This window comes from Carassius auratus, unplaced genomic scaffold (genome assembly GCF_003368295.1).
Source record: "Carassius auratus strain Wakin unplaced genomic scaffold, ASM336829v1 scaf_tig00005214, whole genome shotgun sequence".
NCBI lineage: Eukaryota > Metazoa > Chordata > Actinopteri > Cypriniformes > Cyprinidae > Carassius > Carassius auratus.
This window is the reverse complement of record NW_020523638.1, coordinates 798056-822643: the sequence shown is the minus strand read 5'-3', so window position 1 is coordinate 822643 and position 24588 is coordinate 798056. Positions and strand designations below refer to the sequence as shown.

At 38.0% G+C, this 24588-nt stretch overlaps 1 protein-coding gene across 4 annotated transcripts; it reads right to left on the bottom strand.

Moving 5' to 3' along the window:
- Positions 1-2114: 2114 nt before the first annotated feature.
- Positions 2115-23450, bottom strand: LOC113070708 (ubiquitin-associated protein 2-like). 4 transcript variants are annotated; one of them, XM_026244107.1, is made up of 27 exons: positions 23370-23450; positions 22264-22400; positions 22098-22175; positions 21293-21403; positions 20910-21054; positions 20683-20760; positions 18691-18751; positions 18480-18556; positions 18083-18135; positions 17925-17995; positions 15076-15262; positions 13733-13937; positions 13320-13555; positions 12824-13011; positions 12404-12548; positions 10996-11035; positions 10778-10886; positions 10555-10612; positions 10209-10395; positions 9971-10062; positions 9744-9794; positions 8616-8691; positions 7290-7643; positions 6591-6698; positions 6139-6200; positions 5247-5435; positions 2115-2683 (listed from the first exon to the last, which is right to left on the bottom strand). In XM_026244107.1, exons 2-27 carry the CDS (start codon positions 22357-22359, stop codon positions 2603-2605), a joined length of 3138 nt encoding a protein of 1045 aa, XP_026099892.1. In that variant the 5' UTR covers positions 22360-22400; positions 23370-23450; the 3' UTR covers positions 2115-2602. The 4 variants fall into 4 exon arrangements, with proteins under 4 accessions (XP_026099892.1, XP_026099893.1, XP_026099891.1 ...); XM_026244108.1 differs by having other exon boundaries at positions 13320-13552; positions 23337-23449; XM_026244106.1 differs by having other exon boundaries at positions 23337-23448.
- Positions 23451-24588: the final 1138 nt, after the last annotated feature.

The window sequence follows — 24588 nt, the reverse complement described above, 5'->3', positions numbered from 1 at the left end:
CTCATTGCTGTACTGTTTTAAAAACCATCATATAGAATTGAAATAGTTTATTTAGTATATTTTAAGTATATTTATTTATCCTTGTTCATATAAGAAAGTCAGTATTGTTTGGACCCTATTGATTCACAGTCTTTGTGTGTGTGTGTGTGTGTGAGAAAGAAGTAAAATATATTAAAAATAGACAATACTAATAAGTAAAACAATGTTTTTTATTAGTTAACGATGTGTTTAATTTCATTTCATATGTTATCTCTCTCTCTCTCTCTCTCTCTCTATATATATATATATAGATGGATGGATAATGGAAAGAGAGCGAGAGAGAGATAAATAATCACATATCTTAAAAAATATATAGAGTGTTATGGAATAGTTCCATTCCTTGTTTCTGATTGGTCAATACAGCGTTCCAATAAAGGAACAGCTATGACGTCACTCTGAACTGTTTATTCAGGGACTATATCTTCAAATGGAAAGATGCCACAAAATGAATTTGCTTAAAAACAATGCTCAAATGAACCTTTGTGGCCTTATTTGTTTTTAGTTATGCAGTTAAATGTTTTGTAAAAGCAATAAGGCACTTGAGGCTGTGCTGTATTGTGAATATAGTCAGTCTGTTGCACAATATAGCAACACAACCCATATTATATCGCTTAATTATTGGCCAATATCTTTTTTTTTTTACTTAATGTTTACATAGCTATACATAATGTACTGATTATTTATTATGAACTATACTGTTCTATACCTTCCTCCACTTTGACAGCAACATTAAGCACAGTTCAAAACTAGGTTAGTTAATAAAGCACCGCTTCATGCAGCGCCCTCTAGTGTTCATAACATATATGAAAGTGACACTAAATCTCTACTGAAACACTCATCTGTCAGTGTTTTGAATAAACAAAAATATATATATATAAAAATTCAGGATGTAAAGTGAAATCATGTTTAGTAAATCAACACTATATTTTCACTTTCTATTAATAAAAAATAAACAGCACTGTCATAATTACAGCAGAAATACCAAAAATATTTAGCTAATATAGCGACCTCAGATATTGTGTTGGACAATGGAGGGATTCAAAGAGTCAAATTCAAAAGCACTGAATGCTTATGGTCTTCACCTCAGTGCAAATTGCCTCCAGAGAAGAATTATTAAAGAACATCTTTGTGACACACCACCTTTTAAACTCCTTGAACAGAACCAGCTTAAAATACCTAAACCCCTAAGCTACTTCAAGTCTGAAGAGCCTTCGCACTGTAAATCTATTAAGATGTTGGTGAGATTATGTATGTGCTTTTATTTAACCAGGAGAGAACTTCACCGAGATTAAACATCTCTATACAGGAGTGTCCTGGCCAAGACAGGCAACCCAGCTATACAAATACACATTATAACAAATACAATACACTAGAACAGATCATTAAAAGTACAGCCTTAGAAGCATTTGGAAATATGTATATATACATATACGCATATGCGTTTTAAAATTATTGAGACACCAAATTATTTTATCTTGATGACGGTTTTATCTTTTCACAATAAAGAGAAGAAAAAAAATAACTGGTACCATTTGTGTCCCTCATATGCATGTTCAAAAATTACTTTAAAAATGAACAGTTCTACATTAGACACTTTTATAAATACATGGACAGAAGGAACAAAAAGTGTTTACATTTTTGTTTTCTTTCCAGTCTTCACATCAGTTTATAATACATCAGTAAATATGAAACCATTGTGGTAGAATTGTGTCGATTATTTTTTTTCTGTGAACTTGTTTATCTATTCAATTATTTTTACAGATGCACATATTCATTTTTTGGGGTAAAATTAAAGTTTTATGTTTACTTTGTTACAGAAATGGCAAAATAATTTTCATAATTTGATAAGCTAACAGCAGTAAACTGAGAAAAGTTCAAACTTGCAATCAAACAACATGTTTCACGTCAAAGCATACTTTTTTTGTATAAAATTACAGAAAACTGTGTTAAAATGTAAGTTAAAACCAAACAAATTCCACTATAAAAAATAAATAAATCGACTGAAATAGTTTAAAGATGCATCCCAGATGGATTCATTTAAGCAGCACAATGCAAATAAGAGACACACAACACAGTGAATAGCTCAGAACCTTTATTCAGAGGGCAACAAGAGTAAAATATAAAATGTATGGGCTGTTTTTCCTTTCTTTCAGAAGCATGGTATGGGAGAACTATCCCTAGAGGAAGAGAGTCAATGCTTGTGAAGCCTCCTTTGCCATCAGTGCTCTAGTTCTACTGCAGGGTCTCTGTGGTTTCCCCTCAAAATGCTTTTCCTTTTACATTGTTTTTGCTACATCTCTGTAGTTTTTAAAAAGTAAAAAAAAAAAAAAAAAGAAAAAAAGAAAAGTCCTTCAAAAAAATAAAATGGAGCGACCACATCTAAATGTTCAGCTTCTTAACATTTACAGTATATATAAATACTTACATAAATATCTTACATGGAAAACCTAATTGAGAGAAGGAAAAAACAAGAATGGAAGAAAGCAGAGGAGAACGCTGGAGGAGGGAGTGTGTTTGTGTATTTCATGTCAGAGGCAGGACACACAGGTTTGGGCCGGGGTGTTCAGTTAGCCCAGTATGGAGAGCTGCTGTAGGTGGACTTGCCCTGACTCTTCTGCATGCTGTTGGCCTGACTGCGCTGGCCCTGCACAGACAAAGAGAGTCAACATTAACCCTCTAAAGCTTACTGCATCATATTGAATATGCAAATTAACATCAGCAAAATTTTACAGTACAGTACAATCCTCCTGTCACCTGTTTGAGAGTTTATAGTGAAGTTCAGAAAGGAAAAGGCATTGGAGTATATTTGTATAAGAGTCCCCCTTCAGGTTGAGGTCAGTGTTCATTTCGTTAACCAAGACGAAGACTAAAAATATTAGTGAACAAACCTTTTTTCTTTGAGACGTTGACGAGCTAAAACTAATATCTGATGAAAAAAACGACGACAAAATATATATGACTCGTCTTCGTTAACAAGACGAGACGGGATTATAATCTTATTTGAGGACATTCAAAATACATTCTGTAGGCTACTGTGTCGTCCTTCAAAATGTCACTGGATTGCAATCGGATAAGGGGCGTTCTAGTTCTAGTATGGCAGCAGCAGTGGATGGACAGACTACCAAAACGCAAAGTAGTCATCTGAAAAAATGGCCTCTGCACCAGAAGAGGTAAGGGGACCAGATGTCCCATTTTTCCCGGGAATCACAATTCGTTTGATTAACTTAAAGATAGGTGGAATCGCACTGATAGAAGTGTTATCTCTCTTGCACGCTGCACTTCCTCAGTTCTCACATACAGCGTGCAATCAGCTCTCAGCACTCAGATACACACACAGCTGTCTAAATGTCTATCGTGTAGAGTATCTCACATAAATACAGTTATGCATTAAGTGAACGTAAACAGGTGGGTGAAAACTAAACATGTCAGTAGCCTATTACATGCATGCCTTCCGTCTTAAAGGGACATGTTAACCAACAAAAGATAAATATTAAACAAATATTTTAAGTAAACCTACTGTTATCTGAATAAGGAGTTTAATTTGTTTCTCTTTAATATTTGTCTTGCTTTATAAAAAAAATATAAATTAAATATTAAATATATACGAACAACTATCATTTTTACAAGTTGAAAATTGTCAATTTATTCAAGTTTTTCAAAATTCAATAATTGATTCAAATATATCATGAGCTGAACTGATTTTGTCTAAAGAGAGAAGAATTGATTACCATTTTTATTTGAAAAAAAAAAATTACTAGCAAAATAAATGTTGGTAACTGCAGCTAGACTAAAAGTTGACAAATGATACACATTAACCCTTTAGGCGCCAGAGGTTTTTTCCTAAAACGTTCGATTTTGACATCTTAATTTCAAAAGGCTATATCTTAAAATTTATAAAAGATAGAGACTTTGTCAATTATAAAAATATTAAGGATGACCCAATGTTTATGTAGGGATTACATTTTCCATCTAATTTGCATATTATGACGTCATATGGGAGTGGCCATCTTATAGAATTTTCATGAAAAAGTCACGTTTAAGTAATAAAATGCAGCACTTCTTTCCCCCAAAAAATGTCCTTCACCTTCTGTGTGCTATATTGTACAATACTGAATGCTCAGGTAAATAGTAAGTAGTAAACAAACTGTGTAAATCATTACTAATAAATGGTAGAAACAAACCGAATGCATGTAGCGGTTGGGATTTTCAATTTACTATGCAGCAGGCACTCTGATTCCTTGTATGGGGCACATATATATTATTCATATGACACACAAACACAAGTAGACAAGACCTGTTTAGTTCAAAAGCTATGCCCCATGTCACATCGCTTCTGCTTCTGCTATGAGCAGCGCGGCCAGATCTGCCTCGTGCACGTGCCGAGTGTGCACAGCTCGGACTACTGTCAGTGTCATTGCGACTTCCAACTTTGCCTCCTAACTGTGCTATGAATACTTTTACCTCGTCTAACATACCCAGTGGCATTAGACAAAGTCTCCACTACAATACTGTCGCCGCGATTGCGGAGAGGTGCGGTCAGAAGACAAATATACATGTCTAGCGCGGAAAAAATCTCCCGCCTCGTCCCCGCAACAATAACACGCCTGCTAATTTCGCGATGAACACTCTGACCCCTGCAAACACTGTTCACACCTCTGACATTTGGCAAAGGACAATTTACATTGGGCAAAGGATTCACCGTTTGTGCTTGGTGTAGGGCTATACTTTCACTTTCAGTATCACCGTCATCTTCTGAATGCAGATATTCCCCTTCAGAATCAGGGTCCGCGAATAGAAGTTCCAACACCTCATTGCGGCTTTATTGAAGCTTTATTGATGCCATTAGATAATAATGATAATAATAATAATAATCTAATGCCAATACTCGCTGACGTTGACAACATTGGTCAGATAAAATGGCTCACTCTCACACTAGCTCCGCTTTTTTTCGCACTGATTCAATGCGCTCTAGCTCGAAGATTTTGTATAGGAGCATGACGTTTTTTTGAGTCAGAGATGAAGTATTACATGTCTGCTATCTGGTGCAGGGGAGGTTGCATGAAATTTGACACCATATTTGACAAAATCGGCCGTTTTATTCAGTGCCGCATCTTGTCGAGTAAATTCGACCGTGGCGCCAAGAGGGTTAAAACATTTAAGAAACACCTCAGAGCATCTGCTCGTGAATGCTTGTAGACGTGAGTTACCTGTGTGTCTTGAGTCATGTGGTGGTGCAGTAACTGTGAGGGGGGCTGCTGATGGGGCAGGATGTGAAGGAAGGGTGCGGGGGCGTATCCGGGGGCACCTGTGGGGTTAAGCGGGCCGGTTCCTCCCAGAGCTGAGGGCAGGCTGAACGCAGGGCCGGCTGCTGTGGGGAAACCCTGCTTGTCAAATGACTAGAAGGGTCAGAGAAGAGAAATGAGATTAATGGCCTTGAAAGGACCCCATACGTAAAAAAGAAAAAGGAATATTTAGTTTCAAATATTAATACGATTTTAAAAAGCTAATTTAAAATGAATTTAAATAGCAAAAATATAACATTTAATAATGTATAACATTTACAATTTCCTTAGCGTCCGAATGGTCATTGCGATCCATTGTTTTCCTATTGTTTAAATTGACCACACTCCTTCCCATTACGTCACTTCCAGCATTTTTCAGATGCCAAAGTTAAATTTTCTCACAAAAACATCACCAGAAACCTCAAGTAGCGTATTTAGAAGTATATTTGAAAGAAAATCTAGTTCCTAATCTAGCCATTTTTACGCTGAATGTGCAAATTTTCTGTACAAAACTAGTCAGTTATGCTGCTTGATGTCACAAACTGGTATTTATCATTTCAATATTTTATCATTATAAATATTCTGATAGCAGTTTTACCATTCACAACACTTTTTTCTTCTGGTTATTTACCTATAGATGCTAATAAATCAGAAGTCTCGCACATTCACAAGAAACAGCTTTCGCAATGTTGAAAAATAAGGTGGATATGAAGACAAATACAGAGTGGAAACTGGTCATGTAAAACAAAATTATTTATAAGGATAAAGTAAACCAAAAAAGTAAACGTAAAAAAACGAGCAGAAATGTGAAGCTCACCTGTGTCTTGTTGTACACTGTTCCAGTGAGCTCTGAACTCACAGATCCAGACAGTCCTGGCGCTAAGAAAAGGTTTCCAATGTTCAGTTGAAATCTTAAATATGACTTTATTCAACACATTTGCAAGCTTTGTACAGTTGCTACAGTCAGTTTAGTAAGATTTCCAAAGAACTGCAGATAAAAGGCCAATCAGAAGTTAGCAAGACGCTTTGATGATCAAATCATATCTCCGCACTGTGCACGGGAAACATTTAGTAGTCACCACTTCAAAGCAATAATTTCTATTTTTTATATATTTCTATGTACACATTTGACAGATGTTTTTAAGGCCTTTAAATTAATGTTTTCATCAGCAAATAACCAGCATTTAGCAGTAAAATGCCAGTTATGTGCTGAAGAAAACATGACCAACAACAACATCTGTACATAAACGGTGAGTGTGTAAAATCTACCTTTTCCGGAGCTGTTGTTGACCGCTTTGGCCTGGGCCTGGGAGCTTCCTCCATATCCTCCTTTCCCATAATCTCCTCCAGCATGAGCCTGGGACATCTCATCAAAACCTCAGGAGATAAGAAGAGATTTCACATAAGGAAGTCCATTTTACAACCACAATTAAACATTTTAGGACCCTCAAAATCCTACAGTATCATGTACTAGTATCATAAAGACTACTAAATGATCAATTCTGTAATCAATTTGACTGAAAAACCTGTTGTACACAATCTACTACATGCCTTCTGGCACCCAATTATACTTCGGTCTAATTTATACTTAAAGACAGTAAAAATCCTTTAAGTACAATTCAAAAAATGTACACATTTTTACAGTGAAATCTTTCATATTTGTATATAGTAAATGTAAGAATTGCTTTTATATTGGTAGTAATATTTCAAACTGAACATTTAATGGACCGAATATGCTTATGTTTACTTGATTATCCATACAATACTTTTTAGAAAATCATGTCATTAACCAAAGTATGTTACAGACATTTCATGAAGACCCTAAAATGGGCATCCGATGTGCCCTAGAATTATTACTGGGTGAGATAAAGTGATAACTGATATTTACATGCATTTTAGGTAGCGTGTTATTTCATATGTCAGGCTTCCCAGGGTTAAGATGTCAATTCAGTAGCCTGTAACACATACCTTGGCTGTACGTGTGCTGGCCGTATCCGGCCTGGTGTTGGTACTGGCTGGACGGGCCCATGCTGTGCTGCTTTGTGGATGCTGGAGGCATGAAGACAGCGGGGCCGTACTGGAAGGCACTGGGCACTCCTGGCACCCCGGGGTAGTAGGGCAGGCTGGTGTAGCCGTAACCTGGAGGCAGAGGGGGATTGAGGAAGGCCTGGGTCTGACCCTGCTGGGCTTGACCTGGGTTCTGTGGCCCTTGATTTTGAGGGGGGACAGCACTCTGTTGAGACTGCGAGGGGGGCACTGAAGAGAGACTGGAGGCAGGGGCTGGGGAGTTTGAGTCGCTGCTGCCAAATTTGGTAGGCTCACCTGTACGAGCAAGTCAAGACAGAAGAGTGTTTTAGCCTGAACAAGTACTAGACTGTAATAACTCTTGTCCTAGCTTTTTGCACTAGCATAATCTTTGTGCTTTAAAAACAACAATAACAACCAGGGCTCAACAATAAGGACTGCTCGGTGAAAGATGCTTGGACTGTTGACACATTTGTCACTTGTCTGATTGGTCCACTGCTGTGTTGTCACAAAAATGATCTCATTTGCACGTGTTTTTAATCCTTGTTAATTAAAAAAATTCAAGCGATTTTAAAGCATTCAAGCAAGATGAGAAAGACAATTACATTCAGTATTCGCACACTGTGTTGTGTGTGTATAACATGTACACAGAGAGCTGCAACTCTGACAATGTGCAAGACCCGAATTGTGTTTCTTTCCTCGCCTTCATGCGCCTGAACAGACAGATACATACAATAGTATGTCAAAATTCCAGGTTTTGTAAGTAACTTCGTAGCTTAAAAAAAAAAAAAGAAATTGATCTCTGTTCCAGGCTTGCACACAAACTGCACTGCAATAATTTTCCAAAAAATAATTTGAGTGGAAATATTACAAAGTGTGTACACAGGCATTGTCAGAGGCCAGAGACACTGAAGGTGAACGCAAAGAGCAGAAAAATAATGTAGCAGGCAGAGCAAGATCACGGCTCACAATGTGCAAAACATTGGAAGAAAATCCTAAATTATCTTTGTGGGGAACTGACTGTAAACTTTCCTGAATACATTGCATTTTTTTTTTTCATCTGGCCTCTGTATAATGCATTTAAAGTGGTGTTAGTTGTTAGGCTAGTAGTTTTGCCTGTGGTATCAAATTATAATCAAGAATTGTAACATTTTATTGCTATCTAAACTTTTGGTGTTATATCCTGGGCCAGTAAAAAATTGCACCACTGACCCAACTGGGCTAGAAGGGAAAATCCTTAGCATTGAGCCCTAAACGATGGTTGCGTACCTGAATAGGGATTGTTTGCTAATCCTCCATCTCTGCCAGCTAGTGCTGTACCAGGGAAAGCCATGCCATAATAATCCTACAGAGAAAAGTGACCAAAAAAAACATTAATTTAATCTATGAGAAAAAAAACATTAAGGAACAGTTCATACAATAATACAATCTGACTAGTTAATCTAGTCAATTTATCACATTAACACCACAGTTAAAGCTCCTCCCCATGAACTCGTCTCTGCAAACCAAAGAGATGCTGTAACGGCTCGCTGCGGGTTTCTACCATAAAAGCTTGGTTTAATGTTCGAAAATCAATAGACAGACAAATTGGAAACTTGAAAATAAGTCACATTCTAACAATATTTCACTTAATTCTGTAAGAATGAGAATCTGTGGAGTTGTTACCATTTAAATGAAATCAGTATCAACAAACTTAATATTTTTTTCACTGAAGGAAACAGTAGCTGCATTTGAAGAGGCATGACATGTATTTACACAGAGCATTGGAAAAAGCTTATGTGCCACAAATGCATTTACACCACAAAATTGCAAATGCATAAAAAAATCTCAATCACTGACTCAATCCATTCGTTCTAAACTGTGGATTAATTCAGTAACAAACACCACTGAGTTACTCTGAGAACACAACAGTTCTGCTGTGGCTTTGATCGGAACTATTTTCATTTGTGAAATTGGGAAAAATTGGATTTAGTGTGTCTAAAACGCATGTCACTTAATTGGAACTTTATTTAATTATCACTGTCACATTGCAGCCATGCTGATATTCGGAGAAACATCTTGGTCATGGTAATGTTGCATGCTATATGATATATTATAAAAAAAAAAAACAATTCAACCACAGTGTGAATCTACAACTTTCTGTGAGTTACTTTGTGTTGTTGCGCTCATTTGTTTTGATTTCTACACGAGTCTCACACACTCAGGCTGCGGAAGCCTCATGGCACAACAATACATCATCAGTCACCCAGTACACTACGGATGTAACGACTAACGACAAGCCGGTTGAAAATCTATTCAAATATGAGACTGTTCAAATAATTTGATGCACCAAATTAATAGGAGCAAATGCATTGTCAAAAGACTGTGAAAACAGGCAGTTGACTATGAAATGGTTACCATGGGCAGGCGGGACTGCATCATCTGTAGGTCCTCATATCCATAGATTGGCTTTAGGGATGAGAAGGCACAGAAAGATCAGAAACATGTACAAGACAGGTCAGTACCATCACTGAGATACATGTAAGAAGACACTTCACTTCAGCAAAAGATGAAAATAAAGTGAGAGAGTGTATGTTTAAAAATTTAGCGTTCTCTATCTGAGAGCAGATCAGCCATACACTAACCGGGTAAGCAGGAAGGAGGCCACCAGGACCCATGATATACTGACTGGCCAGCAGCGGAGGAACTCCTTGAGCCAGGTTAGGAGGAGCTTTACCTGGAGATATGGGGGGGGGGGGATGGGAAACAAGAAAAAACTATTTACAGATTGACAAGATTTAGATTTTACATTTACTTTTTGATAATAAATAATGATGCAACTCTGCTGCATCACTATAATCAAGTTGAAGTTTTGTGACTGACCAGAGGAGGGTGTGATGTTGGCCTGCAGTGGTGCAGAACGGACAGCAGAGGGAGCGGATGCAGCGTTAGTGGTGAGGCTTTGGCTTCCAGTGTTCAGGCCGTTCGAGTTGACCATCGAGTTGGACACGGCCGACACAGCGCCAGAGTACGTGGACAGGCTCACATTCACGTCAGTGCCCATCTGCGTCTAAAGGAAGCATTTCAATTCAATTTAACACTGATCCAGTCACACTTATCCCTTATATAAAAACGAGAAGTTTATTGCTGAAATCAGGATAAATAAGGCAGAGAAGCTCAGGTAAAGAAGGACATGCTGGAAATGGGAGGAGGCTCACGAGACACTTACACTCAGGGAAGAGCTGGTGGGTGCAGAAGGTCCAGGACAGTTAACGCTGCTCACGTGACTGAGAAAAACAAGCAATCAGAAGACCATAAGGAGACGGTGTTTTCTTTTCCAGCTTTTCTGTACTGGCAGACACTAAAGAAATCTAATTAAATGCAAAAAACCTAAAGCTATTTCATCCAATGTCCCCTTCAATGAGACTGAAATTCGAATGGGTCAGTCATACCTGCTAAGTGATGGAAGAGCTGTGCTGAGGGCAGGCGCTGCGGTTGAAGAGGAGGAAGATGACAAGCTTTTCTCTGTGGATATGGGCTGATGGGTGCTGGATGGAGCAGCTGCAAATATTTCCAGTCAAAAATGTCAATTGTGGCCTATGCTACAAGTTCAACTAGCAACGAAAATACAGGTAAAAATGGAGAACCTGGTAATAAAGAACTCAATTACCTTCCTGTACGCTGGATGTCCTCATTTCACCGAACCCATTCTGTGGGAAATGAAAAAAAGATCTATGAAAACCATCATGCAGAAAAACTATTTACATGGATGTTCCACCCAAAAATGAAAATTGGGTAAACTATCCCTTTTAAAAACACTTTTATTAGAGCATTTGCTTTGTTTTGGTGATATTTTTTTGACACCAGAATGGGGTATGCGAGGGCTGTCCTTAATAAAGTATCCAGCTAGGTAATATGAAATATTGAGTTGAGCTGCAATACGATGAAACAGCTGCAGCTTTAGGTAACTGGTGATTGACCGCTTCATCACGACAATGATCAGACCACATGTGGCACTCTGCGACTGTCCTATGTATACTGTGCCTTGTATCTTGTATCTTCTTCAATAATATCTCTACTTTACATATTACATGGTTGAATACTTTCCGAACAGCCCTCGTATGTCCAACATCCCCTGACCAAACTGGAAAACAGATCTCATCGTCTCTGCTTGTGAGAGTGTGTTAGCAGTAGTATGAACTGATGGCAATATCTTTGTTGCAAATAATCTCTATTCTATTCATTTGATTAGAATAAAAGCAACTTTTTGGACTAATTCTATTCTGCGTAAAATGGGTCTGATTCATGTGGACTCAATGGTACAACTGGTTTGACCAATGAAACACTAAAACGTTCTTGATTACTGGATTTTAATTAATTTCGCTCAAATTCAGCAGTTCACTAATAAATCATGAGGTTTCATTTTTATTTAATTAACAGTTCTATTTTAGCATCACTGAGACACTATTATATTTTTTATTAATATTTTGACAGTATTTTTATATATTAATTTTAACCTTTGTGATTTTGTTGTTTTTGTCATTTTTAGTCAATTTTTTTTTTATATCTATACAGTTTTTATTCATTTTTATTTGAGTTTTAGTTATTTTAGTACATCAAGTGTTCATTCAAAATTAAATCAGATTTAAGTTTAGATTTGAACTTAGTTATTTATTTAAAATAACTTTATATCATATTTGCTCTTCCTGGCATGGAAAACATGAAAATATCACATTTATATATGACAAGACAAGAAATATCACATTTCTAGATACTTCCAGGTATTTTCCATATACATAGGAATCCTGAACAAGAACAGGACAGCTGTGCATTCTGGGTAGTCTGGACCAAGCTAATCTAATTAAGGTGGAGGCGAGAGCCAGCATTAAGAGCTTAGGGATGCACTAAGCACCACTCACACAGAAATCACTTTCAAAGCAAACAGCTTTTCTGTCGGTGAAACCTGCAAACTTAAACATGAGCAAAATCTGTGTGAGGAACTGATTGTGAAGATTCCAGATGAAATGCCTTATTCTGCCAAGATACAGTAGATGTGATGAAAAGAGTTTTGGTCATACACTGAGAGTGGTGGTGGCTGATGACTCCACTCTGCTAGCTGAGGATTGAGCCAAGACAGGAGGGGCAGTAGTGCTCGGTAAACCAAGAGAGGCTGATGGGTAACTGGACTCCATCACTGCTGGAGGCAAGCCACCTAAAGACTCACTAAAACAAGAAAATTGGATTAGAAATGCATTGAAGTCTTTTGTTTATGGAATGATCTGGGTTTTATCAAGAGCATATTTCAACTAAAACTTGAGATTTCTGCCCCTCCACTGGAAGCCAATTTCAAGTTTTTGAACAGTTCATAAAGACACTGTAACCCATACAAATTTAGAGGTTTAATATGAGTCTCCTGAATAATCACTTTTTGGGTGAAATATCCTTTTAAGATCTTGTTAACATGCAGAAGAGACAGACAAGCAGGTGTACAGTCAGACCTGATGGCGGTGGGTTTGGGATACAGGCTGCTCTGGGTTTGAGGAGCGGCCACAGGTTCCTGACAGCTACTCTCTGATTGGTTGAGATTTTCCACAGTGGATTCAGATCCAAAATCCAGCGCACCAAACTGCACGTTCAGCCCGGACACGTCAGCAGAGCCTGGCATCTCTACTGCCGAAGAGGGGATCTGGCAAAAAAAAAAAAAAAGCATAATTACTTGTTGTTCTTTAAGATGAAAAAGCCATTAGAACCATTCGGTAAATGGAACTCCTCCTTTTTACAGTAACCCTAACCTAACCAGTATAGAATATACTTTGACACATTTTGTGATAAGAAGCCACAGAGGATGACAAACGGAAGTTATTTCAAACACTTGAATGATGTGGAGCAAAAACATGTTATAATGTTCTCTTTTGTTGGGAGGCAGGTTTAGAAATGCTTCATTACACTGAAAATGTTTAGGAGTGTAAAGGGGCTACAGGGAACTTTTGTTACCTTAGAAGGAGGTGGTGCTCTTCGTCTCTGTGGTCTGATGTTTCTGGGTTGTGGCGGCTCTGTCGAGGTGACGACAGGCTCACAGTGGGGTTTCAGTGTCAGAGAAGGCCCATCGTACGGGGGGATCGGAACAGGGTCTCGGGCCTGAGCCGGCAGGTCCGACTGGAGGGCTGCGTTTTGATGCTGAGTCAGACGACCAAGGATGGGAGATGGGTCGGGTTGGGCCTTCAGGTCTACTAAAGACAGAAACGATATATTCGAACATGTGTAAGTCTCTGTTAAACTCTGACAGAGAATGTGTGTTCAAAAATGTTAGAGAGTGTTAAGGAAAACCACACTGACTTCAAGACATGATGCAACAGTCAAGTAAGAGTACATGCTGGGAGACTCTGGTGTTTATGCATAGTACTTACGATAAGTTGCTGTAACAGGGGTCTCCTTGGGTTCATTCAGGGTCACAGGAGTAGATTCAAGAGGCACTGGAGCAGTGGATTCAACAAATGCAGTGCCATTGCTCAGGACCCCTGAAATCTGATTGGACAAAGGAACAGTTCGGGGAGTGCTGATTGGCTCCATTTTCTGCACATCATTCTGGGGAAGCCTGGATCCCAGCATGGACTAGAAGGAAAGCAGAAAGTTTGTCATGACACCAAGTATTAGTATTCAATACCAATCTCAGTAAATTTGACACACTATTTTATCAAGTTTGAAACCTACGTGTCATCTTGTTAACAAAGTACAGGTACTTTTGACATTTCTTATTACATAAAGCATATAATAAGTAGTACACTATGTGATATGTGATGCACATTATATATTAACTCCATATGAGGTATTAACAGATTTTGTAGTTTATCACAATTAGCCGATACTGTATATTTACTGGCTAAAACTTGATTATTTCACTGTATCCAGAAATGTTAAGATTTAAAACATCACTAAAAACAACAACAACAAAAACTAACTTAAATGGAAAGTGACCGATTATGTGATTTCTGGTCAAAGATACAAGTTTAGGTTGTTAAGATTTTTAAAAAAAGATTTGTCTCATGCTCACCAAGGCTATATGTATTTGATGAAAAATCAAATGAAAGAAATTAATTTCACTAATAAACATCATTTATTAGAAATCTATTAATGTCACTTTTATCACCGTCACCTTAATCAAATCACGTAAATTCTTTGAAATACGTTTTTCATTTTTAATATATATGATAATTAATAATGGCATTTCTTCACTACTCTGCATCAGCAATAATTTATTTCAGCCATAATTGTCACACGTATAAACTTAATACAGTGAGCTCAGGAGAGCTCCACACGCAGCTGTTAGATGGCGCCTCTAAATCAAGCAATGCTGTCGGCATTAACACGCATGTAATAACAGTCATTATGAAAGCAGTATTTGCAGTTTTAGTACATTTAAATAGACACTTTATTCTAGTGTTACTTATAAAGTAAAACATTTGTACTGTTTTAAGCCATTAAATATTGGACTTCAAAAAATAATGCAATTTTGTGTCCTGAATGAGGTAGATTGCTGAAGGTACCAACTGTCCAGTTGGGTGATGATGACGATGCGCCTAACGGCATGTGAGATACAAACAAACACGAGATACACCCCTCAAAAAAACAAAAAACACCTCTGATCTACACGAATCACATGGGTCATCCCTCAGAGGTTGGAAAATACAGAAATCCGTATTTATATGGAAAAATCACATCCCTGGTGCCTGTATGTGTGCGTGTGTCTCACCGATGCAGCATGAGCGTAAGTGCCAGCAGCAGCAGAAGCGTAGCTGTGTGTGTGTGTCCGGGTGGCGTGCTGCTGAGAGTTGGTGAACACCAGGCTCTGGGTGAGAGTATCAGGGGACGACAGCTCCAATCCCGACAGCTCAGAGTCACCCTCAGCCACCTTAGGCAACAGAGAGCCCAGATCCATCCTGAGGAGCAGAGAAACACTTTCAGACGACTACAAAAGAGGACACTGCTCTATGATGCAAAACATCAGATTCACTTTTGATGGGGTTCTGCTCTATTGCTTTCAATACATAAGCAGGAAGTGAGGATGTTCCAGGAGTGCATTTGCATATGCCTGCTAATCTGTTTCAGTTTTTAAGGCTGTTTTTTTTGTTCAATTGCTAAACATAAGTCATAAATTAACGAGACTGGGAGGGGAATCATACTGAATGTGTGCCAAATATTTTGATCACTCAAGTAGACAGATGTGTCTAAACTTGCTCTTCAGAACGGCTTGTTGAACATGTAATAGAGTCTAAAGACTTGCTTATACTTCTGACACTACTGAATTGAGTTGAATGACACTTTTGTGTACTGTAGAGCTGCTTTATAACAGACTTAACACTATTGCCTTCTCTAGAGCTGCATACAGCTGAATCAACCATGTTTCATTATTGATGAACTTTACACAGTATATGAAACTAAACCAACAATGTATTAAAGGGGGGGTGAAATGCTATTTCATGCATACTGAGTTTTTTACACTGTTAAAGAGTTGCATTCCCATGCTAAACATGGACAAAGTTTTAAAAATTAAGTTGTACGTTTGAAGGAGTATTTCTGTTCCAAAAATACTCCTTCCGGTTTGTCACAAGTTTCGGAAAGTTTTTTTCGAGTATGGCTCTGTGTGACGTTAGATGGAGCGGAATTTCCTTATATGGGTCCTAGGGCACTTCTGCCGGAAGAGCGCGCGCTCCCGTATAGCAGAGCAGAGAGAGCACAGACATTCACTGATCAGAGCGAGAGCGTCGCGAAATGTCACAAAAGGAGTGTGTTTTTGGTTGCCAGGGCAAGACAACCCTGCACAGATTACCAAAGAAAAAACAGCATTAAGGGACCAGTGGATGGAGTTTATATTTACAGAGCATCAACGGAGTTGTGCAAGTGTTTTTGTTTGTTCCCTGCATTTCGAAGATGCTTGTTTTACAAACAAGGCCCAGTTTGACGACGGATTTGCACATCGTTTATTTCTTAAGGATAATGCAGTCCCAACGAAAAAGGGTCACGATCGTGTGTTGGAACCACAGGCGGTGAGTAAAACTGCTTCAAATATCTCTGCCTCCTTGTTAGTGCGTCCGCCTCCCATCGGAGACCCGGGTTCGAGCACCGCTCGGAGAGAGTCGTTGCTGCTGCTGCTCTCGTTCAGTTTCAGCCTCGGGATCTGATTCTGGATCATAAATAAACGCTGAATCTGACTGTTAGCCATGGTTTGTTTTGGATGTTTTTTTCCTCAAGGTGTCACAGCTTCCAAACGCTCTCAACGCAAAAGCCTACTCGCGCTCGTGATTCTTTAGCTCCGCCCACACGTCACGCCTCCAGCCGGTCGTGTTTTTCCGGGAAAAATCGGTACAGACTATCTTTCTCTTATGAATATAATAAAACTAAAGACTTTTTGGAGTTATGAAGGATGCAGTACTACTCTATAGGTACTCAAGATTAACAGGATATTGAGGGAAAACGAGCATTTCACCCCCCCTTTAACAATATTGCCTTTTAGAGATGCTTTATAGCAGAATTAAAGCAAATAAAGAAAACTGTTATCAATGTATTACTTAAAAATATATATGACTTCTCAAACGGCTAAATAGATTGCTAAATAACAATTAAATGTGACTAAATTAATGTATGTAAATTAATTTTGACATCAAGTTTTGATTTAGTCTCGATTTATTCAGTCTTTTGACTAAAATGCCATTTAGTTTTAGTCATTTTTGAGTTGATGAATCTGAATTGTTTTAGTTTTAGTCAACCAAATATCATAAGATTTTAGTAGACTAAATCTATGGTAGGTTAAGTCAGCTAAAATCTAATGGTTTTAGTTAGTGTAAAACATTTATTAAACATTTCTCAAAAAATTCCTCAAAAAAAAAAAACTCATTATATAGGTTCAATATTAAGGATTTATCATGCAATATGGAGAGAGATTTAACTGCTGTGACACACAAAGTCTTTATATTAAATAAAATAAAATCACCTCTTAAAGAAACAAGACCATGATCCTCCTTTCAATATATTATATTCATTCTTTATAACAACATTTACGTCTCATTTTTATTCTTTGACCAAAATGTAAATCGATTTTCATCATAGTTTTTGTCATTCAAAACGAGTTTTTATTCCACTATTCTCATTTTCGTCTGTGAAAAAATGTGAACGAAAATTTGTCATGAAATGACAAACTGCATTAAATATATAAATGAACGTTGAATTGAGTTAATTAAAAAATATTTTTACAAAACACTTTTCTATCAGTTTGCAAAGCGAGTTTAAAATTGCCACTGGACACATCATTGGCTGCTCCCATGTGTGAACTACCCAATGGCATTTATTTGACCTTGGTTGACAAATGACTAAATAAAAGAATCTGGTAAATAAAAGGCAGTTGACAAATCAAATGAACAAATTAATATAAATATAGTAACATTTTGTTAAATTGAACTTTTTTTTGTCAATTTTAAGTCACGGTAAATGAATGAAATTACTTTTATTTGAATTAAGATATTTTTATGAAATCAATTTCTTAATTTTTTAAGTGGCTCTCCTAGTCTCGGTGCTAGAAAGTGCTGAAGCACAGGAAGCACTCACCCCTGTCCAGGCTGCACGTGGTTCTTGGAGCCAAGCGCATAAGAAGCAGTGAACACTTTGGTCTCAGAAAGCTGATAAATGGAGAAGTGAGCGTTACACACTTGACATCTCTTGATCAAGCTTTCCAGTTTCATTTGAACATTCATGACATCACTCACATCTTCATTCCAGTCTTCGGCCGCCCAATCTTCCAGACCCTCCTTCCAGGCTCCTAAAAGCACAGGCGAGATAAAGATAAAATGATGTTTTGCAGTGGGTTATATAAAGAAAATCAGAAACACTGGATAGTGATTATGCTCATTTTCACAACCAACTGTGCTTTTTGGTTTGAGAATGAGCCACACTACCAAAAAAAATCACAAAAAAAAATCAGAGATGAGCATTTCGAGCTCTATACAGGGCTGTATGAATCGATACTACATAAACTGGCTCACCTGACATTGATACCACACTGAAAATGGCTTCAGATATGATTAAGTGAAAAGTCTAAGAGAAGCAACTTCTGCTCTATTAAAGAAACCATGTTCAGGATGCGGATCAATACACGGCACTCACCTGCTCCTTCAGTAGTCTCATTTCCAGCCTCCCCTGCCTCAACAGAGCCGGTGCAGTCAGCAGGGTTAAACGTCCTTCTGGTCAAAGACAAGCCAACAGAGGTGGAGTGAGAATAATGACCAAGAAAGAGTTTGTTTGGAATGGGCACAGAGATATTTCTCACTGAAGGAGTGTTCGATGGGTTTGGAAAGACAAAAGTGTGAATACTCACCCCATTCCCTGAGAGAGCCTGCTCATTCCAGCTCCTCTGCCTCTTCCTCGGCTTCCTACACCTGAGACGACACACCAGCACAGATAACAGTGAGAACAAATGAAAACATAGGAAGAGTTCAGTCAAAAACAGATATCCATTTACTAGTCCTTGTGCCTTTCCAAGCCAATATTACTGTCATCACTCTTTATGGTCAGGACACGACAAACACTTCATGTTCTTGAATTCTTTACACCTTTCCAAAATAAGTATCTTAATAGAAAAATTTATTTCTATGTTTCTGCATGGTCTAATGAGTGATATTGTTTCAAATAAAGCAACCGGTTTGTGTTGCCTGACTTTGACACACATCTTCAGCACAGTTTGCAGTGCAGCCTGCAATATCATTAATAATATTTTTTGTCTCTTAGAAAAGCACATTTGACAGTAGCTTGAGTTGACGGTAGTAGCTTGAGTTAAGATGCAGATGTAAATTTGTATTCATTATCAAAAACAGTAAATCCGTAAAAATTGTAACAACCTCATTTTTATATGGTGAAATGTAATTATTCTGACAGTTTGAGTTTGCACAGCCCTAGGATTAGCAAATTTTCTTGCACATGAAATTCAATGTAGATGTAAGAGACTAAATTTTCATTTAAAAACTGGAAGTAATCTGTCCTCTTTAAGAGACAGAAGACAGGCCTTTCCGATGACTCTTTCCTACCCTCACTCACCATCCACCCCTCTTGAGTTGCAGCTGCTTTAAACAACGCATTCGTCACATTTAGTGCCCTACAAATGTTGCTCAGAGTGACACAAATAGCAACACATGAAAAGGTCCCTTCCTGCCCAGTCTGAGACAGCAGAACTTGCATCAGGCATAAACGTTTCAAAGAAGAACCAACAAAATGCTAAAAAACCTATTGTGAAGAACTTTAGTTTTCCACTGAAAAGAATCTTTAGTATACTGGAGAGTTTCCATGGATGTTAGAAGTTTCTCATAGATCATAAACGATACATATTTCCAAATATCACACACATGATAATATTGGAGGTTACAGTTCTCTGGTGTAGTCCATCTGTGGTAAGCAGCAGCACATGAAAAATCAACAACTTCTGCACCAGTAAAAATGCTATTCAAATTCTGCAAGTTGGTCGTTTTTGGCAACTGAATTGGTTAACATTTTGGACAGAAAGTTAAGATGGCTTGTGCTCTCAGTATTTTGATTCTTAATCTATATCTATTTTGATCACCACCGGATGATGATTGCTTATCATCAGACTGATATTAGTGTGCTAACACAGCACATATTTCCTTTTTAATAACGATAGCAATTCAATAGTTAAAAAAGAGAGAATGTAAACAAAAGTGTTAATAAAGACTTTTATACTGTTACAGAAGACTTCCTAAATGCTGTTCTTGAGTACTTTCTATTCATCCAAAAATCTTGACAAAAAGTACCAGGGAGTAAAAACATTGATAAGGCTGCGTCTACACCAAGTCTTAATGCACACATACGATCTTCTGACCATATCTGTGTTTTTGGCCCACCTGTTTACTTTCATTTTAGACACGACTCGAGGTCGACCTGTTTTGCTGTTGTCCGCTGCTTGAACAGAAAGCGACACATCTAATATGTGTGATCCCTGATGCCTAGCTAGCTGATACCCCTGATAGCCTAGCTTTTAGCTGTTGTATTTATACAATTCACAGGGCGGGGGTTGAAAACCACCTCCTGAACGTACAATTTCTTACCAATATAAAGTTTCCATAAATGTAAGCACATACAGCACACTGGCATTAAAACACAATCTTTATGGGCAAACATGTTTTCCTCACATTGGGAGTTCTGAGGGGAATCGGATCTGTGTGTTTAGACGCACGTCTGATATCCAGATATCAGATAATCAACAGTTCGTTTTTTGCAGCTAATCAAATTAAAAACCGCGTCTGCAGGCAGCAGTGTATTGGTGAGCAGTAATGTCTTGGAGTGCATATAATGCACTGACCTCTCCCTCTTCCTCTGCGTCCACGGTCTCCTCCTCTCTCTCCTGGAGCTGAATCAATCCCGTTCTCTTCCGACCGCCCTAAAAAACAAAGTCCAAGAACAGTGACTGCCTGTTCTCCTAATCACCAAAACAACATTATTATGCATCTCATTAGACACCTGACCTTAAAACACAATCCATACACACAAGTTAGGACATGCACACATGAAGCATACAGAAAGACACACCTTCCTGGCTGTGGCTGGCCCCTCGGCCTCGTCTGTTTGGACCCCCACGGCCTCGGCCTTCACGCTCTCCTCTCTTCTCCCTGCTCTCTGGAGCAGTCCCTTCCTTTCCAACACTTTTCTTCTTACCAACTGTCTCCCATGAGTCCTGTGCAATCAAAGTAGCGATGAGAAAAACTCAAAACAGAATCAGAAACATGGGTTTATTAACCTCATAAACGTTTAGCGAAGACCTATAGCAGTTTAGTAACTAGTATAGCAGGCTAGTAAAGTTGGAAAATCTCCATGACAATATTTCAACTCAGTCTAGTTCTTCTGGTATAATTAATGCAATTACAAGATTACAAGAAACGAGTAAAACAGGATCAGCTATAGCAAGCGCGCACCTTGACAGTGACCTCCTCCAGCAGGAAGTTGATGGCTCTGGTGACGTCCCCATTGCAGTCGTGAAGGGCCACCATACACTCATCCTGATTTTTGCCTGTAACCTCCATGAGCTGGGAGACAAACAACCAATGCAATCAAACTCAACAAAACATCAATCATCTAGCTCCATTATATTTGACATTAAATATGTACTTCTGTAACATCTTTTTAAGATTTTAATAAAGTTCACAATTTATTACAACAAAACCGTCTAAATGTCTATCATCCAGAAATTATACTGATTAATTTAAGCTTAGTATACAACGCAAAAACCTTGATTGCAAAAGTAACTGCAGTTCAGTGAATCAATAACCACTTCACATTCATCGAGACTCAAAACTAAAAGCTATGAGTTCAAGACTGATCTTGAATCTATTTTATCGTCTAGACAGAAATTATATAGATTCGTCTGGACCTTAAGTAAACAAAAAGTAACAAATCTTGATTTGTTTTGATTTGGGAACTTGAAAGAACCACCACTCTGACTGATTCATTAGACAGATTCAAAATCATAAATTCAAAAAAATAAGTGTCCTGCCAGATTCTGAAATAATTTTTGCTGATTCATTAAAGGAAACTTAAAGGCTTTAAAAAGTTAATCACATTGGATTACACTTTTAATTTCCATTATGACTAGATTCTATTCTTCCATCTTCAGCATTGTATATCAGATTTTGTCCTCCTTATTGGAATACAGTCATGAACCGTTAAAACAATCTTGTGGCCGTGATGCTCCCGACTTCTGTAGATTTTGGAGTTCCTCACCTGCTGGACTTTGCCCTCAAAATCTGCATCGTTTTTGTCGTAAATCATCTGGGCAAGTCGGATCTGTTCGGCTGTGGCCTAGAGACAGTTGACACAGTTACGAATCCATAATCAGAACATACACACTGGTTCTCAGGCCTGTGTACACACCTAACTTACGGCTCACCTGTATCTGTTTCTGTGACTGTGAGGTGTGTGTGGTTTTTGGTAGGGCTCTGTCCCGATTGCCCCTGGCAGCATCAGTGACCACTGAAGTCATCATAAACAGTATATACAAAATAATGTATGTACAAAATAGAAAATCTGGAGGAGAAAACACAGGAACAAATTACTACACACAGAAGAATACTATTTAAAAAAAACATTTGTGTATGACGGCATTGGTGACCGGTGCATCGGACACATTTAACTCTCAGCACTGTACTTCTCATGTAAAAGCACCACCCCCATCTGTCCAGAACTTAAATATAACCATAGTGTGGACTGGTGTCCAATTACACATCCACCCAAACCCCTCTACTGAAAGAATAAAACACGCCTGCAACAACATATCAGCAGCACATCGGTCTTAAAGGGACAGTTCGACAAAAAAAAAAAAAAAAAAAAAGGACGTGATAAATTCTGCAAACAATAACAAATCACATTTTAGGCCTATCCCTTTAAGGGCTGCGTCTCAAAACCAACGGAGTTGCCTATTTAGATCACATAGTAGGCTTTCCTAACGTGCGGCTCGGACAATGACGCTGTTAACGTTAGGCTCGGTGCGTTTTGACCCACGGAATGATCTCAGCTAATAATAGACGCGATAACGGTTTGAATTCGCTGCGACCGTCATCTATAACAATATCCACTTTCGTGACGGACTAAAAACAAACAGTAACGTTACCTTGAAACGGCCCTTAGCAACAAACACACAAACTCATGCGATATCACTGCTATATCGTTTTAACGCAAGTGAAAATACACAATTGTGCCCTATTTATGTGTTTACAGTTAGTTTCGGATAGAGTTAGATTCGACGGAGATGCTAACACGCACGGCTAACTGTTTGGTCTGCACCACGCCACGCCGCTGCTAATGCTACGAACAACCGTCAACCGACCACAGCTCATATGTCGCGAATAAAGTGTCGAAATCGAATGAAGTAAACATGTTATCATGGGCCAGATATAAGCATAAGCTCTTTTACGTGTCGACGGTAACGGCTTTGTTTTCAGTCTCTCGGCATCACAGACATACCTTCTCCGCTCCCTCAACGCTGTGTGTGTTTACCTGCCTACTGACCGCACGCGCTCCCCTCGTTCAGCAGCGCGAAGCACGCGACGACAGACAAGTCGATTTTCAAAATAAAAGCTCAGACGACAGTTCTAAAGTAAAAGACCCTTGTCGCACAGAATGGCCGCGTCTACTACTAGATAAACATAAAGCAGATGTACAGTAGGGCTCAACATTTTAAGATCACGTTTCTCTAATTGAATAACTTTTATCACAAATTACATGATTAGTACAACAATTTGAGTGTACCCTTATTGAAAATTAATAAGTATTTCACAATGCCTTAGTATCTGTTACCACTTTAGTTTTAATGACAGCAGCGTTTGAGCTGAGTGAAATCCACACGATTCAACAATGCAAGCAAAAACATCTGGCATTTGGTAGTAAGACCAGAATCTTAATTATATACTCTATATATTATTTAATTTTTATCCCATAAAAATGTATTGTTTGAAAATTTCGAAATCCTGACGAAATCATGTTTATTGTCAAATGTAGTTTATTTTGAGAGCAATGTCCCAGATAGCACACATTTGTCTGCGAGATGTCTGTTAAAGATCACTGCATCTGCAAAGCATCTTCTACAAACATCTGAGAGAAGTCTCTATGAGGTCATGTCAGTTTTACATATTTTACCATTTTAAACCATAGACATCTTAATTATATATATATATATATATATATATATATATATATATATATATATATATATATATATATATATAAAAACATGTACACTTCTATATAAACAGATTTTAAAATATTTTTAAACATAGAGAGAGCTATATGACCTATCTCTGTATGAAAAATTGGCATCTTAAGTAAGAGTTTATTTGTTGATCTGGTATTATAAATATTTCATTATTGCAATATGTCAGCAAACTAGATCAAATTGGCCCCAAAATTGATCCTTGAGGTACGCGTGTCTTTACTATTAAAGGAGAAGAAACATAACTATCTATGCACACACACAGAGTCCTTCCAGTCAAATAATCTGAGAACCTCTTCAACACTATATAACTAAAACCTACACATTATTTAAGCCTTTGCAATTTAAATACATTTTATAAACGTCTATTTGACATACAGTATAATAGGAAATGTCCTATAGACATATTGCAGATTATCTTAAAAAAATGTCTTGCAGAGGTTTTTAACGAGAAAGTTCACGGTTTGATTGATTCATTTATTAATCGATTCGTTCACGAGGTAATAA

What these genes read in the sequence shown, in the direction of transcription:
- LOC113070708 (XM_026244107.1), bottom strand. Translation starts at nt 22,359, where the DNA reads ATGATGACTTCAGTGGTCACTGATGCTGCCAGGGGCAATCGGGACAGA. An exon ending in CCCAAACCCACCGCCATCAG is followed by an intron (nt 12,549 to 12,823) that starts GTCTGACTGTAC and finishes TTCTTGTTTTAG; the next exon opens with TGAGTCTTTAGGTGGCTTGC. An exon ending in CCAGCACACGTACAGCCAAG is followed by an intron (nt 6,699 to 7,289) that starts GTATGTGTTACA and finishes TTATCTCCTGAG; the next exon opens with GTTTTGATGAGATGTCCCAG.